The sequence below is a fragment of the Oryzias latipes genome, chromosome 17, assembly GCF_053564925.1.
Source record: "Oryzias latipes strain Hd-rR chromosome 17, Olatipes_Hd-rR_3.1".
Taxonomy (NCBI): domain Eukaryota; kingdom Metazoa; phylum Chordata; class Actinopteri; order Beloniformes; family Adrianichthyidae; genus Oryzias; species Oryzias latipes.
The window spans coordinates 34,777,828-34,795,056 of NC_136253.1; the positions used below are offsets into that span (position 1 = coordinate 34,777,828).

General features: G+C 44.7%; 2 protein-coding genes across 2 annotated transcripts in view; one reads left to right on the forward strand and one right to left on the reverse strand.

Annotated features, from left to right (window-relative positions):
• Position 1: 1 nt before the first annotated feature.
• Positions 2–3,447, reverse strand: clul1 (clusterin-like 1 (retinal)). The gene is made up of 9 exons (XM_004079450.4): positions 3,366–3,447; positions 2,207–2,326; positions 1,982–2,130; positions 1,744–1,914; positions 1,007–1,436; positions 812–934; positions 531–745; positions 273–451; positions 2–187 (listed from the first exon to the last, which is right to left on the reverse strand). Exons 2-9 carry the CDS (start codon positions 2,304–2,306, stop codon positions 175–177), a joined length of 1,380 nt encoding a protein of 459 aa, XP_004079498.1. The 5' UTR covers positions 2,307–2,326; positions 3,366–3,447; the 3' UTR covers positions 2–174.
• A 3,394-nt stretch (positions 3,448–6,841) lies between these two features.
• The window catches only part of colec12 (collectin sub-family member 12), a 29,033-nt gene continuing 18,645 nt past the window's right edge, over positions 6,842–17,229 (forward strand). The window contains exons 1-2 of the mRNA XM_023965215.2: positions 6,842–7,130; positions 9,339–9,389. Of these exons, the coding sequence (XP_023820983.1) occupies positions 7,124–7,130; positions 9,339–9,389 (58 nt within the window). The 5' untranslated portion in view covers positions 6,842–7,123. The remainder of the gene's footprint in view (positions 7,131–9,338; positions 9,390–17,229) is intronic.

Genomic DNA, 17,229 nt, shown 5'->3' on the forward strand with positions numbered 1-17,229 from the left:
GTTTTGATGACATTTTTCTGTATTGAACCACTAGCAGCTTCATTTTCAAACAGGAACTCCAGCTTTCCTTTAAATAAAGTTCATTGTTGAACTTTTCTGAGGATGAATGTCTCTAAATGATCTAGTGAAGATGAGGAGGAAGGTGCTGGAGATGAAGACGACGACGCTGCTGCCTCAGTCCTCCATCCTGAAAAGGGAGAACAGGAACGCTCAGGAGGTTTGACGACACCAAAGTGTTCCACTTCCAAGGCGGAACCGGGTCGAACGCTCACCGGACCGCCTCCTTGTATTTCTCCAGAGCCTCCAGGGCCACGTGCTGGATGAAGGCGGGGTCCCGCACCCCCAGCTCCCCGGGAACCGAGAGGATGAACGGCGGGGAGTCCAGGATGCTCACCTCCACTCTGGTCTTGAAGCCGGTCGCGTTCACTTCATCGCTGCTCTCTGGAGCCACCTAGAGGACGAAAAGGGTTAAGAATCTCCGACTTTCCACCTTTTACCTAACTCCGCCCCCCACACCTGTCCCTGCTCACCTCGGTGACGCGGAAAACGTTTTCGGGAGCGCTGCTGTTGCTCACGGCCCGGGCCACCCAGCCGAATTCCGCCGCCATGCTGCTGATCCAGCTGAGCGTCTCGTCGGTGTGGCGCTGGACGATGGACAGGATCTCCTCGTACTGCTGCCTGGACCGCTCCAGCAGACGGGAGACCTCGTCCAGCTCCACGTGCAGCTCCCGAACGCCGGGGCACTCTGGAACAGGAGGCAGGGGGTGAGCAGGAGCGACGGGAAGAGGGGCGGGAGCAGCCGGCGCCTCACCTGTGAGCAGAGGCCCCTGGCAGGCCTCGCACCTGCCCTGCAGCTGCCAGCACTCGGATGTCTGTCTGCGCAGGCTCCTGCACAGCTTCCTGTTCTGCAGGAACCGAGGGAAAGCCGCTCGTTCTGTCAGAGAAACACACTGCCGGTTCAGCGCCAGACAAACGTCACATACATGAGGTCAAACGTCAGGGTCACCTTTTTGGTTCTCCTCCTCCACCGCCTGATGGAGGTCGTCAAACACCTGAGTCACCACCGCTCCAAACTCCTCCACCACACTCCTGCCAAAGTCGAAGAAGGATTCCAGCACCTCCTCTACTCCCACCCCCTGCAGAAAACCCGAATCCCGGCCCGGAGCGAAAGGGTCGGAGGTGGACTCGTCCGCCGGGGCATCCAGGAAGGCTCTCTGCAGAGCTGCATCCAGCCCGCCGCTCATCCGGGACGCCAGGCTGATGCTGCGGTTCACCAGAGCGCCCACCCTGCTCATCACGCGCTGGAAGGAGTCCTCGATCTGCACCACCTCTGCGTCCGAGCCGTCGGGGTCCTGGTTCACCAGGATGTCACCGGCCTCCACCGCACGTTTGCCAGAGCCAAAGCGACTGGAGACCCTCTGGAAGAAGTTCTCCACCTGCAACACAGACACCAGGGATGCTGAGCTGACGGATGCTGACAGAAGAGAACGGCGTGATCTGAACATGATGCTCAGATCAAAAAGTGATCAATATTCCTCCTAAAAGCACAAAGAGAAGCTGAAATGATCAAACCTGAGGTTAAAAATTGTCTCAAAGGACGAAAATGTGTTAAATGTGTCCAAAGAGGCAGATAAACTGGTGAATTAAAGCCCCTGGTGGTCTGCTGATGCTGGATTTGACTGACGGCCTCAGGTGAAAAGGGGCGCGCTCTGCCCTTTGGCAACACCCAAGAAGGTTTCAAACCTTGGCGTGGAAGGTGGCGAAGCCCCTGCGGCACGTGGAGGAGTAGAAGCTCTTACAGGCGTCCTCCAGACAGGGCCTGCACTCCTCCCACTCCGCCTGCAGGGAGTCTTTGCAGTGCTCCTCTGCCTCCTCCAGCCTCTCCGTCACCTCTTTTGTCAGCTGTGCTGCCCCCTGGGGGGAGACGGGGGGAGAGTTTAGCATCTCCTCATCTCATCCTGTCACTCTGTCATCATCTCACCTTCTTCTTGTCGGCGCTGTGCCTCAGAGACTTCATCAGATGTTCGTGTTTCTGCTCGTTCTTCCACGTCGCTTCCTTCAGCTGCTTCACGCCATACAGGGCCCTCCTCAGCTCCTCCTCCACCACAGTCTCGCCATCCCGGGACAGCTCTGACCCAAACCAAGAGGAAGAGTGTAAACGTACAAACATTTCAGTGGAAGGAACATCTGCGGATGCTCGACTCACGCTGCAGGGCGTCTGAGGCAGATAGGGTTTGGTCTGGAGGAGCACACGGCAGGACGCTCAGGTTCAGCAGCAGCAGCGCCGCGCCCAGCAGGAGCTTCATTCTGGGATCAGTTGCAGGGCCTGATGGGAAAAACGGAGAGTGAAAGGTCCGACTCCGCCCACAGGTGATGGACCAAAAGGCCTTTTACAGATTCACATCTGCAGGTCAGCGGGGCCTCTAACCTGAGCCAAACTCATAATGGGATTTTAGGCAGAGATCATGCAGGAAGTCACCACCTGGTGGCGCTAAACATCTGAGAAATAGAACAAAGTGTTTCGTTTGGTTCCCCCTCTGTAGATCTCACAGTAAAAACTCAGTTGGACAAAAATCCTATTTAAGTCCTTCAGTCGTCTGTTCTGGAAAAATGCATCGACATCCAAAACCAGAACCAGAACTTTCTGCCTCTGTGGACCTTCCTAAAGCAGAACAGCTTCAAGTCGGACTTTTAACTGCAGGATGTTTATCAAATCACGACTTTTTTTTTTTTAACGAACATTTGGTTCAATATTTATTATTTAATCACCTCTCTGTTTAATTCTTTGACGGTTTTTACTCATTTTAGCCTTTTGTAGGTTTTATGTTACGACGTTTAATCTGAAGTGATTTACTTTACTACTGTTTTACTGTTCTTTTTTTTTCATTTTTGTTTTTTTTCTTGCTGTATTTGTTGCTTTGGTTATTTATTTTTTTTGTCAGTCTACAGTTTCCAAAAATCTCATTAACTTTTAGACAAACGTATTTTCTGGTCTTTTCTTAGTTCAGTTTTAGTGTTTTTTGGTTTTGAAGAGTCTGGATTTTACATGTGATGATTGTATTTATGGATAAATATTAGTGAACAAACTTGAGGTAAACGTCCCACAGAAATAAAAAAATAAAAAAATGGTAAATGTATTTATTTTAATTTAAACTAGATCCGATCTAGCAGGGAATTCTGGGAAGTTGTGTTTTAGTCTGAGCCGAAAGACCCAAAAATCCAAAATCTTCCCAAACTTTACAACTGATGTTGTAAAATATTTGTCGTTTTTGCATCTCTTCTAACAGGAACTAACTCGTCACGTTTAAAGTATTCAGATGAATTCACATGAAAACACCCGGTCGATGGAAAAGCAGAGGACTTACCAGCAGACGGCTGAAGGTGTGATTCCTCTGACAGACACAAACAAAGTGCTCTGTGGAGCAGGTGGAGGTGGGTGTGTGTGTGTTGGGGGGGGGGTGTCCTGACCTGACCAGGTCTATTTGTGCTCCTTCCTCTCCAGCTTTCAGCTTCATCCCATTAGCGTCTTGATGTCCGTTAATCCAGCAGAGCGGCGGGTTTGGTGGAAGAGATTGTTTGGTTACATGATCAGAAAAAAATAGAAGGGTTTGATTTGATTTGATTTAAGTTGAATTGATTTGAGCTGAGCTGAGTTGGGTTTGAATTGGTTTAATTTGATTTGTTTTGATTTGATTTGGTTTGATTGTTTCAAGCCTCAATCCAGCAGAAAAACTAGATAACTCAAATTAACTCATAACTCTTTTCAGAAATAAAAAAAAATCATTGATTTAAAAACGTGAAAAAGTAGGAAATTTTTTAAAAGGAAATAACTATAAAGATATTTTTGCAGTTATAAATACAACACATTAGATTCAGTATATATAGCGATTTATAACTAAGGTCAAGTAGAGTTTGATTTGATTTGATTTAATTGTTTTTCTTTTGTTACCCGTCATCATAAATAAAGATTCATTGAAAAAACTAGTCAGATCAAAGGAAGGATGTTTACTTTTCTTTTGACGTCTTTAATTGTTTATGCATGAATTATTTGAAGTATAGATTTGATTTTATATCTTTACTTTTCTGAATAAAAGTGTTATCATGGAATTATAAATAAATGTTTAGGATAAATGTTGATGGATGGATGGATGCATGATGGATGGATGGATGATGGATGGATGGATGGATGGATGATGGATGGATGGATGAGTCCAAATACATTTGAAATTTCAGAGTTGTTCTTTGGTCCGTGCAGCTTTCATTTACTAAGACATAGACTTACTGTGATAAGATGTACAGCTAAAAATAAATAAAAAGTGCATCAATAAGTTTTTGACAACAAGTTTTAACTAATTATTTGGCAGCTAAATAAAAAGTAATTAAAACCAAGGATATACATTCAATCACTGTTAAAATTGTTAAAACTAGACTAAACTAGAATGATTGGATGTACAGCATTTCCAGAAGAAACTGCAGGGTTGAATTCTATATTGCTGAATAAAAATGAAACATTAAAGGGTCATAACTGGCAAAATAATAATAATAAAGAAAGAAATGATCAAAGTTGACCATAAATAAAGTGAAAACAGTAGAATAAAAAATATATATTTTTGTGATAAGCCGGGTATTGAACCAGCGAGCTTCTGCATCAAGGATTCCCCATTTATTACAATGGAGGCAGAAATCCTGGAATATCTTGAAAAGTTCAAGGATTTGAAGGACTAAAAGTCACAGCTGGAAAAAGCTGAAAGAGCTGAACATTTGAATAGTTGAATGGTTAAAATAGATGCAAAAGCCAGCCCCGTGTAAAATCCTGTGAATGTCTCCATCTGAGGATGAGGCGGTTTTTCTCTCCTTTCTGCTCCATGAACTCTCAGAAAAATGTGGCCTCTTTACACTTTGTGACCCAGAAAATAGTCCGAATAATCCAAACCAGTCTGCGCCTCGTGTTTCCTGCAGCGGTTCTTCATGGTCGACCTTAATGTGGAGCAGTTGACGGTAAAAAAAGGTTCTTCCTCGCGTGAGTCTGAACATGAACCACATCAGAAAATGATCACCCATCGTCCTGATTTCCATTCATCTTTTTTTTTTTTCCAGGACTCCAGCTGGAGGTCTTCAGGTCAGAGCTGATGGTCAAAGCAGCCTGGAGCAGAGAGACGAAGGTGAAGAAGACCTCAGGTCTTCAGAGGAAGGACGTGTGGTGGACGGCAGTCTGAGGACTTCATCTGCAACAGATGGGAGAAATTATGGAGAAGCTTCAGGCCAGCAGGACACGGGTCTCCAGCAGCTGCAGGCAGGGGCAAGAAAAACTCCCAAACCCTGGAAAGGGCAAAATAAAAGGTTTGGTGTCAGCAGATGAGGGATGAAGATTAAGATTTCTGTTGAGATGATGTCTTTTTTCTTCACTTTTTGTCTTTTTTTTTTAGTTTGTCAAAAATGTGATGCTTTTGTCTGTTATTGGAAAATCCCACTTTTATCCATTTATATCCTCCAGATTAAAACAGATTAGAAGCAAGTGGAGATCCCCAGACGGAGGCCGAGACCCCCCATCACAGCAAAATAAGGGGGGGGGGGGGGGGGGGGGCTGTGCAAACAAATAAAGAAAAGGTAACTGCAAATAAAAAAGAAAATATGTTGTAAATAAAAACAATTCTACAAATAAAAAAGAAAAATATGTTGTAAATAAAAAAAGAATAGGTTGTAAATAAAAAACATTCTGCAAATAAAAAAGTGGACTGTTTTTGCCCGCCACCACTGTGAGGAGAAATGGAAAAACGAACGAGAAAGTAAGCAAAGACGTTCCTGTTCAGTGAGACTTTATGTACTGAATGTGTTTCTGGTTCCGACCCAGGTTTGAAGATAGACTGGTGGACGCTGGTCGGCTAACATGGAGAAACCCGGGGTGAAAGACAGGAATGGAGCAGTTCTGCAGCAAAACTCAGTTCCATGAAGTTCCCTGAAGCACCTTCACGCACAGCCTGAATACTTCCAGCAGCTTGTTGCTGTAGCTGCTGTTCTCTCTAATAATCCTGCTGACAGGACGACATGTGGATCAATAGTTATTTGGATGGATAAGAAGTCGGATCTTTTTTATTTTATTTGCAGTGGTAGTTTTTGTTTGTTTTGTATTGTTTGCATTGTTACGTTTATGGCAGCGGGCCTCGGCCGCCCCATGATCTGAGCAGGTAGAGAACACCTAAAGACAGAAAAAAGAAATGCTGCAAATTCAGTTCAATTAGAAACTTTCCATTTAGCAGGTCATCAAGGGGAGCCAGTTTAGCTCGTGCTGGTTTGCGGTGCCTTCCGTCCGTGAAACCAGGGTTCGAATGCTGCTCCCTATTCCCTTCTCTGCTTCTGTGCCGGTCCCAAGCCCGGATAAATTGAGAGGGTTGCGTCAGGAAGGGCATCCAGCGTAAAACATTGCCAAGTTCACCATGTAACTCATACTTAAAAGAGAGGTTGTTTCGCTGTAGCGACACCTGATGGGAAAAGCCAAAAGAGAAAGAAGACATTTAGCAGGTCATCAAATGTTTCGTGTCGTGGTAACAGTCTGAATTTATTTGCATCAGATGCATGCATGGATGCTGCATTCTGCTGCAGTAAAAAGCCCAAACTTCTCTCTTCGTTTACTCCAACAGGACCCACGCACGCGCCTGCCGCTGTGGAAACCCACGCTACACGTTTGCTTCACAGAAGCGGCAGAAGGAAAAGTGCAGATGAGAGAAACACGTGGTTTCTCCAAACAGCCCCTCGGGTGCAGAACTTCCTCCCGCGTCTTGGCTCCTCGTGCCCCCCCCCCCCGGCCGCCGCTCCTCCTGCGCGTCGCTGATGCGGGTACCACTGCAGATGCGCCTCCCCCCCTCCCCTCTCAGCATCTCTGCATACTTCCACTCAGAGGAGAACTCTGAGGCTTTAGAACTTTCCCGAGAAACTTTTGAGCTCAAAGTCACCCGAAGGAGGTGTTCCCGCGTGGGACGTCACGCATGGAGCTCTGATTGATTCTTTTACTCCGGAAAACAAAGTGAAGCCCCGCAAGGAGCCTGGGGGTCGTGGGGAGAGGACCGTGACGGGGACTTTGCAGTGAGATGCTGGATGTGACTCCAAGCAGCAGCTGGGACGCACGATGAAAGGTGAGCCCACGAGAGCGCGGCGTGGAAACGCCACGTGTCACGGGGACAGCTTCTCCTCTCCTCTGGCGCGCTTTGTGTCCCGATCCTGCGCTGTGTGCGCGCGGGGCAGGAGAGGAGGAATGCGGGGCTCCTGTCCCACATCTGCTCTCAATCACTGCGCTCTGCTTTGTTTTGCATCTGTCCGCCGATGCGCGTTAGCGCGCACGCGGAGGTTCCACTCACGCGCGGGAACACGGTGGAAACTTCTCTGATCTGAAATTGGGATTCTCTGTTCATCCACAGAAAATCACAAATGTTGGATTTAAAACGTTGCTTCCAGGAAAGAACCTGGATCAAAGGAATCTGCCTCTGAACTTGAGTTCTTTTCAAAATAAAAGCCCCACATTCCTCACTGTTCTGGCGCAGATCTGGTGAGGATCAGAGGCTGATGGATGTAAACAGAGATGTTTTCCTCTTTTCAAACTTTGTCCCATCAACCCTTCGAATCAGCTGCACGATTCCCGCCACCTGCTGGTTGATTTTTAACAAAGGTGTTGGTTTAAAGAGCCACATGAGGAAAATGGTGTTTTTGCTCTTTTTAACACATTTATAAGGAAAATTACATTTCAGAGTATTTCTCGATTCAAAATCTCGCTTTGGAAGAGTTCGTATTTTGACATAGAAAATATGTTGGGCGGGGCCACTGTCTCCCTGCTCCGCCCCTTTCTCATCCTCCACCTGCAGACAAATATATCCATGAACGTCTTTGTTTTCCTGGTCTGAGCTGGAATCTGGATCTAAACTGGACGGATGGACGGATCTGATATTACTTTTAAGGTGTTTGAAGGGCTGTAAGCTAGCAGGAGAAAGTGCAAAGAAAAGGATGACGGGAAATGGACGCAGGCTTACTTCCCGCCCATCAGAGGTGAATTTAATGAACTTTGCAGGAACTAAAAAACAACACAGGTTTTTGGATTTTGGGTAAAAAACGTCGGAATCCTAATCAAAAGAAGGCTTTGAAGAAAGATCACAAGAGGAGTGGAACTTATGAAAACTGACCTTACGGCAGCATTTTGCCTGTTTCTGCAGAGGAAGATGCTTTTATGTGACATCACACGCTGGAGACCTTTCAGGTGAAATAATCCGATCGTTTTGGATTAGCTTCTTCATTAAATTAGTGTTGCTGTTCTGAAATGGGATCATTGAACTTTCGTTTCATGTTTAATCTCTAAAACCTGAAGTCGTGAGGTTTTCACCCAAAAAGCTGTCATTCAAAGTGTTCAGCTTTGATTTCATGGTTTGATTTCAAATCCATTTTCCATATTTCTATTTCTACACTTTCATGTTCGGAATAAAACTCATGAACCTTTTTGTAATTTGTGTATTAATGTCTATAATGTTTTTTTGTACATTAAGAACTCAGACTCACACAAAATGTTGCACAAGAAAAACTATTAAAATCACTTTAAAACAGAAAAACGGCTAAATAAAATGCAAAAGATTAGGACGACAATGTAGAGAATTCCCAAACTCAGCTGTGTTTTAATTCAAAAACTGTTGAAGCAGCTCAGAACCGGCTTCAGTCTCCTCGTGCAGATCTCCTTAAGGAGGGAAGGCTCAGAGAAATTAGTGGATTTTCAAAATAAATGGACTAAATATGAATCTGAGCTACAAATCATTTGATTTAACTGAGATGAAATGTTTGTTCTTAGTGGTTAAATATCGACTCTGACATCCCAAACATGAGCTCTGTCCAGGTTTGACTCCGATGAGCAGAACTCCTGCAATCGGCTTACATCACAGCATAAACTGGAAAGAGTTTGTTGGACAGAAGTCTCCAGGTTTTAGGGTTCTGGTCCCATCTTGACTCAGTCGGATCTCCATCTGCTTAAAGGTCAACATGAAACGAACTTCTGACAATCTTTGAGTTTGCAGCTGCTCGATCGTCTCCCTTTACGCCTCCTCTGCTTTCAGGAAGGAGTTTCTTCCCAGAAATGGGATGTTTTTCATCTTTGCTTTTACCCCCAGAATGTTCTCCACAGCAGATGTCCATGAAAGATGCAGCACAAAGTGAAACAGAAGCTGCCGAAGCATAAAGCCCCTCAGAAGAGGCCCAGCATTCTGCATGTAGAAATGAAGCAACGTGACTGTTTGTCCTCCATCACTCTGCTGCTGTTGTCTGATGACACGACGGATGATTTCATCATCATTGTTTCTGTTTTTCTGCAGACGACTTTGCTGAGGAGGAGGACGTGCAGTCCTTCGGCTATAAGAGGTTTGGTAAGTGGCCAGTGACTTTCTGACTTTTAGCTGTGACCGCGTCTAATAGCTGCGGTTCCTCCCCTTACTGATGTCAGAGTGAGTTACTGCATCTGGACCTTCTCCACTTCAGGTCCTGTTCACGCCACCAGGCGTTCATCCAACCACCACCTGATTCCAGGGCTTTTGTGTCTCCGGTGACTTTGCACCAAACGGGTTTTCGTCTGCATTCAAACAACTTCAGAAAATTCAGGCATGACGTTTAACATTTCTGTCCACGCCGGCAAGGATCGGATTGTTTTTGCAATTCTGAGCAAAAGTTTCATACGCAGAAGCTCACCAACATTTGCACGCACCGATTACGTGGTGGAAATTAATTTTAGGACATAGTTAAGACCCCCCAGAAAAGAAAAACACGATGACATCACAGCGGGAGAAACTGTCAAACAAATGACCGAGGCCGAAATCTCTGATGAGGCTGAAAGGAAAAAAACGTTTCAAAATCCAGTAACGAAACCAAAACACACGTGACGGGGATTTCCATGTTATTATGGGATGGCCACAGGAACTAAGGCTTGCTGGTCATTTTGTGACAAAGTGGGGAATTTGGCGATTTTCACATTTTCTCTTAATGTGAGAAAAGAAAACTATGGTTTGAGCAAAATTTCACCCAAACACCACCAGCTTCAGTCCACAAGCACAACCAAAGCTTTGTTGACGCTTGACTTAAAACAAAATCCCCTTCAGCATCAGCTACAGATTTAAATCCAGGAGATTTCTGTCTCCTAATTCCTTGAGCATCATTGGGAAGCTCCGCAGGGAAAAGTTCTGCTTTCAAAAGTTTGTATACTTTGAACAGCGTTGGCGCTCTGGCCTCACAAAAGTGTCATTTCCTGGTTGCTGAACAAAACTACCGTATGTGATAAACGATATGGACATGTTAGGAATGTGGGCGTGGTTAACAAAAAAAAACAATGAAATGGAAATATTTACTTTTGCTGATTCTTTTAATCATTACATCAACCTGTTCGTCACCCGTGTGACCCAAAAGTAAAATGGTTGCTATGGAGATAAAACCAGCAGTAAAGCGTTTTCCATGAATTTGTCACATGCAGCTCATATTAGGGTGGCAGGAGCAGGGGGGTAGAGGTACAATGCTGATCGCAGCTTCATTTAGATACGAATTTTCCTCCCGAAAGAAGATCAGATAATCAGCTCAAATACTGGAGCACGTTAAGCGGTTGCAGGGACAGAGTGATACCTTCACCAGGGAGGTGTCACGTGTCCCAAGAATGGGTAGACCAAAGGCCATTTTATTATATTTCAGCAATATTTTGTTCCCAAATTCCTAATTTTTGAGCATGTTTTTAGGAACTTCCCATGTTTTTCTTTTTCATTTTGTTACACACACCACAGGTGAAAATCAAAGTAAACCGCTCTAATTTATCACGTGTCGTCATGTTTTGATCTATTTTTTATGACAAGTGCTTTTTGTTGGGTAGATTATATCAGGTAAAAATGATACAAATAGCCAAAGTGCCCCTTTTTCAGGCCATGGTTCTCTTTTGCTGACTGGGGTGTCTCCTCGGTCCAACTGACGGAAAACACCTGAACTGGATGACCAGGTAACCTGATGCAGGGAGTTCTGGGAAACAGGCAGGACGGTAGATCTTCAGGACCGGGCTCAGGCCGCTTTGGAAGCTTGGAGCTGGAAGCTTCAGAAATGCACGTTTGGCACCGACGTCCCATCTGTCATTTTTACCGTTTGCTGCCTATTTTCTCTCCCTAAAAGTAAACCCTGTGGGAACCTGGAGGTTCGAGCGACCCCATCCCAAAGGTCAGGTTACGGCGCTCAAGGCCGTCTGTGTTTAGGAGCGTGTTGTGCGTCGTGTGTCTCCGCCACCTCCGACCAGATGACCCCTCCTGTGCAGTTCAGATGTTTTCAGAAATCTTTCTTTTATACGTGTTAGAAGGATTCAGTCCAAACATCCACAGGTTACAGATTTTTAGTGAAGCCACCGGACCAAAGTGCTGAGACAGAAAAGGTTTCTGCTGCTCCGTGAGCCGTTTTTTGCCGGCGGGAGTGCAGCTCTCAGGAGGTGCCGAACCTGGATCCATGCTGGCCGTTTGTTGGGTGTAGAACTACAAGCCCAGGAGGAGGGAGAGGTGAGGTATGCTGCTTTTGGGGTCCAGGTCTGCACTGTGCTGTGTCAGCAAAGTGCCAAGCTAGGCAAGAACAGGAAGGAGGGGGCGGAAAAAGAAAATACAAGCCAAAGAAATTCCAGAAAGCACTTTTTTTCCCCTCGGTCCTTCTTTCTTATGAACGGGCTCTGGTGTCCTGCTTTTGCTTCCATTAACTCTCTCTTTTATGTCATATGTGGGGGTGTCAAGTGTTTTATTTTGAGCTGAGGAGTCACATTCTTTGCCGGAGTTATTTTTGGGAACAAAACAGCTAGTGGTTTTAATTTAAGCAGGACTTTATTACCAGAGAAGAATGTTTTGAGAATGCCTGTCTGTTAGTTACTGCTCCCTCCAGGCAGGCATGCATGCTCTCTGTGCTCCGTTACCCTAATGAAAGATTACATGCTTGTGTTTTTAATAAAGACCAGGGGGAGGTATGGAGGAGGAGGGGGCTACTTCAGAGAAATGAAAGGAAAAAGTCCAGGACAGATGAAATAACCAGAGGGGGGGGGGGCTTTTGGCTTGAGTGGCACCTGGAAATCCTGGTGTCAGTCTGTGACACTGGTGGGGGTCTGTTGCAGGTTACCTGCAAAGGCTAGGTCCACTCTGAGCTCTCTGGTTGAAGACTTTATTCACGGACAAATGGCTGACACACTCAAACAGGCCAGAGTCAGAAAGACGGCTCTCCGTTGGGACAGGGTACCTTCATCTGCTGAAACCCTTAGATGTTTACCTCCCAGCTGAGGAGGATCAAGTTTCCCATCCTTATGGTCTCTGTAGAATGATGGATGGATCTATTCATGGACGGATAGATGGATGATTGATGGATGGATGGATGGATGAATGATGGATGAAGAAAATACTTGGAAGTTCAGGGGCCTCATTTATAAACGTTGCGTACGCACAATAGAAGGCGTACGCCACTCTCTACACAATAGTTGAGATTTATAAAAAGCAAACTTGACGGGAAAATGTGCGGTCCTTCACGCAAGCTCTGACCCAGGCGTACGCACAAAAACGGGTGAAATGAGAAACGGCGACACCGTCGGCAGATGGAAGAAACACGTGAAAGTGAAAATGACAATCCTGCCTCTCAGAAATAACATGAAGACTTCACAAAGCAAGTCTTACAATTAACAGCTACACCAACACCCGTTTGATCGATCAGCAGTGAAACAAACAAAAAAATCAAACGAAAATTACAACAGAAATTCAAATGAACACATATTTGCAGAAAGAAAAGTGAAATATGTTCTGCAATATTGGCATGTTGTGCAATTCATCCTCATAAATAATATAGTTAACAGAACGAAATAATGTACAGAACTGATATTCCCGTCAGTGTGTCCGTCTGGCGGAGCAGATATAGGTGCAGACAGACAGATGGATAGATAGAGAGAGATGCATTAATTGTCCACTGGGGAAAGTTGTTTTCATAGTAAAACATTTCTTCATAAGGTACGGAATTATGGTATTCATGCAAATGCCTTTAGTTTGTTTTATTTTTGATAAAACAATGTATGGCGTATGTCTCGACCATTCAGAAAGCAACAAGAAATTACATTTACAATTTCCCATTTCCACGTCGATTATTACCGGCATCTGTAGCTTGTCAGATGTAACTAAATAGATGGAAATAAAATGCCCCATCACAATGCATAATGACGCACAATGGCTGATCTTGCACTCTTAGAAGATGTGGCAAATGGAAGAATTGGGAGTGAACGCATCTTTAGACAGCAAGAAGACTTGCTGGCAAACGAGGACGAGTGGCTTATGAGCCGGTTCCCACTTCCTCGAGCCGACCTGTTGGACCTCTGCGGGCTTTTGGGGGTGTGTCACCCGATGCATCTGGCGCGTCGGTGTCCCCCTGCGCCTGAGTCACCACTCCACTAAGGGATTCCCCAATTATTGCCGCCAGTCTCTCATCAGGAGGGGTCAGCTCCGTGGCAGACACGGGTGTGTGTGTGTGTGTGGGGGGGGGGGGGGGGGGGGAGTACAGCGCTAGACGTTTTTTTGCCTTGACTTTGATGTTCGACCTTTTCTTTTTTATTTAACCACGGTCCGAGGTTGTGAGGGAGGCTGCAGCATTTACAGCGTCTGCCGCCGTCTGCCACTCACGTGCCTTTTTGGCGTTAGTAATGCCCACACTGTGCCCTCCAAACAACATTATTCTCCTCTTTTCCACCTCGCCAACGATAACTTCTACTTCACATTGAGTGAAGTTACGTTTTTTTGATTTTCTCTCCGTGTTTGGCATGGTTTCACAATCAATGAATATTCATTTGTGGGCGTTTCACGGACTATTTATGGGCAACTATGGGCGTGTCATGAGGGGGAGCCGGTTTAGCTTGTGCTGGTTTGCGGCACCTTCCGTCCGTGAAACCAGGGTTCGACTCCAGGCTGCTCCCTATTCCCTTCTCTACCTCTGTGCTGGTCCCAAGCCCGGTTGCTTTGAGAGGGTTGCGTCAGGAAGGGCATCCGGCGTAAAACATTGCCAAGTAAACCATGCGACTTGTTCGCTGTGGCGACCCCTGATGGGAAAAGCCGAAAGAGAAACAACAACATGGGCGTGTCATGAGGCCGCAAAAGCTGCTCAGCATTTAGAATTGGTTGTGATTTATTAAGGGAAAACTCCATAGGATGTGCGTGCGCACGGTTTTATAACTCCGAATATTTCTGTGCGTACGCACGTCCTATGTTTCATCCGTACGCCACTTCTGACGCAAATCCTACGCAAAGTTTTATAAATGAGGCCCCTGGTATTTAGAATATGATATATCAATCAATAGATTTAAACTAATTTTATGGTCTTTAACTGTTTAGTTTTTTTACAAAGAAAAAAAATTAAGTACAGAACAATCTTTTTGCTTCTGTCAAAGTTTATTTTATTACAAATGACAAATGAAAACTGATCAGAAACATTCAAATGTTAACCTTTTTAAAATCATGCAAAAAGTTACTATAAATAGTTACTTGTAAAACAGAGTAAATCAGTTCCTACCTCAGTTACTTATTGCGTTAGGTAGTGAGTAACTGTAATCCATTACTTTTTTAAAGTGATGGTCCATACCATACAGTGGTAAAATGTAAGAATCTTTACAAATAGATTTGAATAGAACAGGATAAGAACTGTCCAACAAGTTCTACTATTTAAACAACTTTTAGTTATTTTTTTATTTTTTTATCTTGTCCAGTCCAGCAGCTGAGCAAACCGATCGGAGTCGGAGGTCTCTTACGTTGGACGGATTTTTCTGTTCCAACAGAAGGTCATGAATCTTCTGATGCACGAGGTGTATATTTGTATAAACTCCTTTTGGATTTAAGGCTAAAACTGATTCATATTTATTATATTTTCATACAACTTTTCATGTTTAGACTTCTTTCAAAAGTGAATGAACTCCTCTGTCTGAACTTTGCCTTGAAGTCGTGTCTTTATGTTACTCTACAGACGGATAAATCCTTTAAATGTAAAGGAGTTTCTATGACGACCAGCATGTAAACAGATAAAGTGAACAATTTCATGCGTTTGATCAGCTGGATGTGATGTGAAACCATTAACTGCCCGGATGCCCCCAGAGGTGCAGGTTGATGTGAGGATTGTGGGTAAAGTTGTGTTTCAGCCGCGTTAACTTTACGTGTTGGTAAATGGCGAACATATGGATGTGAAAAGAGGAGTTTCCCTCAACTCTGAGAAAAACATCAGACATGACAGATGAGACTTCTGCTCCTGTGAGTCGTTTAAATTTAGAAGTTGCTGGTGTTTTAAGTGAAACCCGCCTCAACCGCCAAACACCCCTCTGCGCTGCATCCCAGGAGACGCATCTCCAGATTTAACTACACGCCTGCAACCAGCTGTCATTTTATGGGGAGTCTTCCCTCACGTAATTGATGTTTGTCACACTCTGCATTCACAGCAGCTTTTGGCTCCAGCACAAGAATGGCTCACAATAACGGAGGCATCTAAACTGGCTTTCTTTCTCCCCTGGATAAAGCTCTGCGAGTTTTTAGCATCGCTGCAAAACTTCCCGGAAGCCCTCCTGGCTCCAGAGAGGGCCAAAGCAAACTTCAGTGCTTCCTGTCTTTGAAACCCAGCAGCCGGCTCCTGAAAACTCTGGTCTTTGTGTTGCAGCGACGGCCTGCTGTCCCGCTTCAGACTGGCTGGAGAGCGTTTTCTTTCCTCAGGCTGCGCTTGCGTTGGCCGGCGACCAGCTCACCGTGCCGCGCTCTTCTTGTTTATGCTTTAGCCCGATGATTTTTTAAGATTTAGAGGGTTTTCTTTCCCCCCAGTTACCAAACATCTCAAGTGTTTGAAATGACCAAACTTGAGTTTTAATGAAACATCTGTTCTGCTGCAGCAAAGGAACATAGCAGAACATGCCTAGAGCAGTTTGACAGAGCGGAAGTTTTTATTGGCTCCAGTTCATCCACATTATTATAAATGGAACTTTCAAAATGTCCTGAGTTTCTAAACTTTAAGAAATGTTGACAAGGAGGTTTGAAGTTTCTGGCATTTCTAACAAGATCTCTTGTTTGCTGTCACATGAAGACATCCGGAAGCTGAATGTGGAACCGTGGAACCGGCCCAGCTTTTGGGATGTTAGTGGTCAGTCTTTATTCAAATCCTTATTGTGAATCAGGAGCGGATGGAAAAATGCCGTTTGAAAAAGCCTGTAGCAGTGACGGAGGGGCGTTTCTTTCCGATTCAGACAACAGATCCATCAACGTCTTTGTTTTCCTCGTCAAAGCTGTACGGCTGGATACCTCCTGTACTGCTCGCCATTTTTGTTGCACTGTCACCGTTAGATTGGGCTGTAAGATAAACAAAGGGATTATGGGATATACAGGAAGGCTCCTCTACTATTTGCTGGCTTGTGGCTTAGCTACCTCAAGGGATGTCGTGGAAATGGAATTTCATTGTCGTTGGTGTTGTAAGTGGATAAAGAAGTCTACATTAGGATCATGTCAGTTCCACGCTCCTTTGAGTGACGCTGTCGTACGATGCGACTACTGGTTCCTGACTAAATGCTGCACATACAGGCTGTGCACGTTAACCTAAGGATGTCCAGACGAACTATACTCTGTTCACCTTTCAGCACATCCCGTCAGGGGTCGCCACAGCCAATCAGGTGGTTTGGCAAAGAGTTTTTGGTAACGCTTTCTTTTACAGTACAGTACTTACAGTGTACTTAAGTGGTATTTACATGGTACTTATTGTGCAACTACTGGGTACTTTCAGGGTATGTACATGGTCATTTTTATGGAATCTACTGTGTACTTACAGTGTGTTTACATGGTACATTTTATGGTAGTTACATGGTACTTTTTTGTGTCTACTCTGTACTTACATGGTACTTACTGTGTATTTATGTGGTACTATTTGGTTCATACCCATGTGGTACATACTGGGTATCTTTTATATACTTACTGGTTATTTACATGTTGTGCAACGGTGTCTTTTGTGGTACTTACCACATGTAAGAACAAGGCAAGTACAAATAAAGCACAAATAAAGTAGTTGTTCTTCCATGTGGTAAGTACCACAAAAGACACATTTGCACAATATGTAAATACCCAATAAGTATAATATAAATACCCAGTATGTACCACATAGGTATGAACCAAAAAGTACCACATAAATATATAAGTAAGTACCATGTAAGTACAGAGTAGACACAAA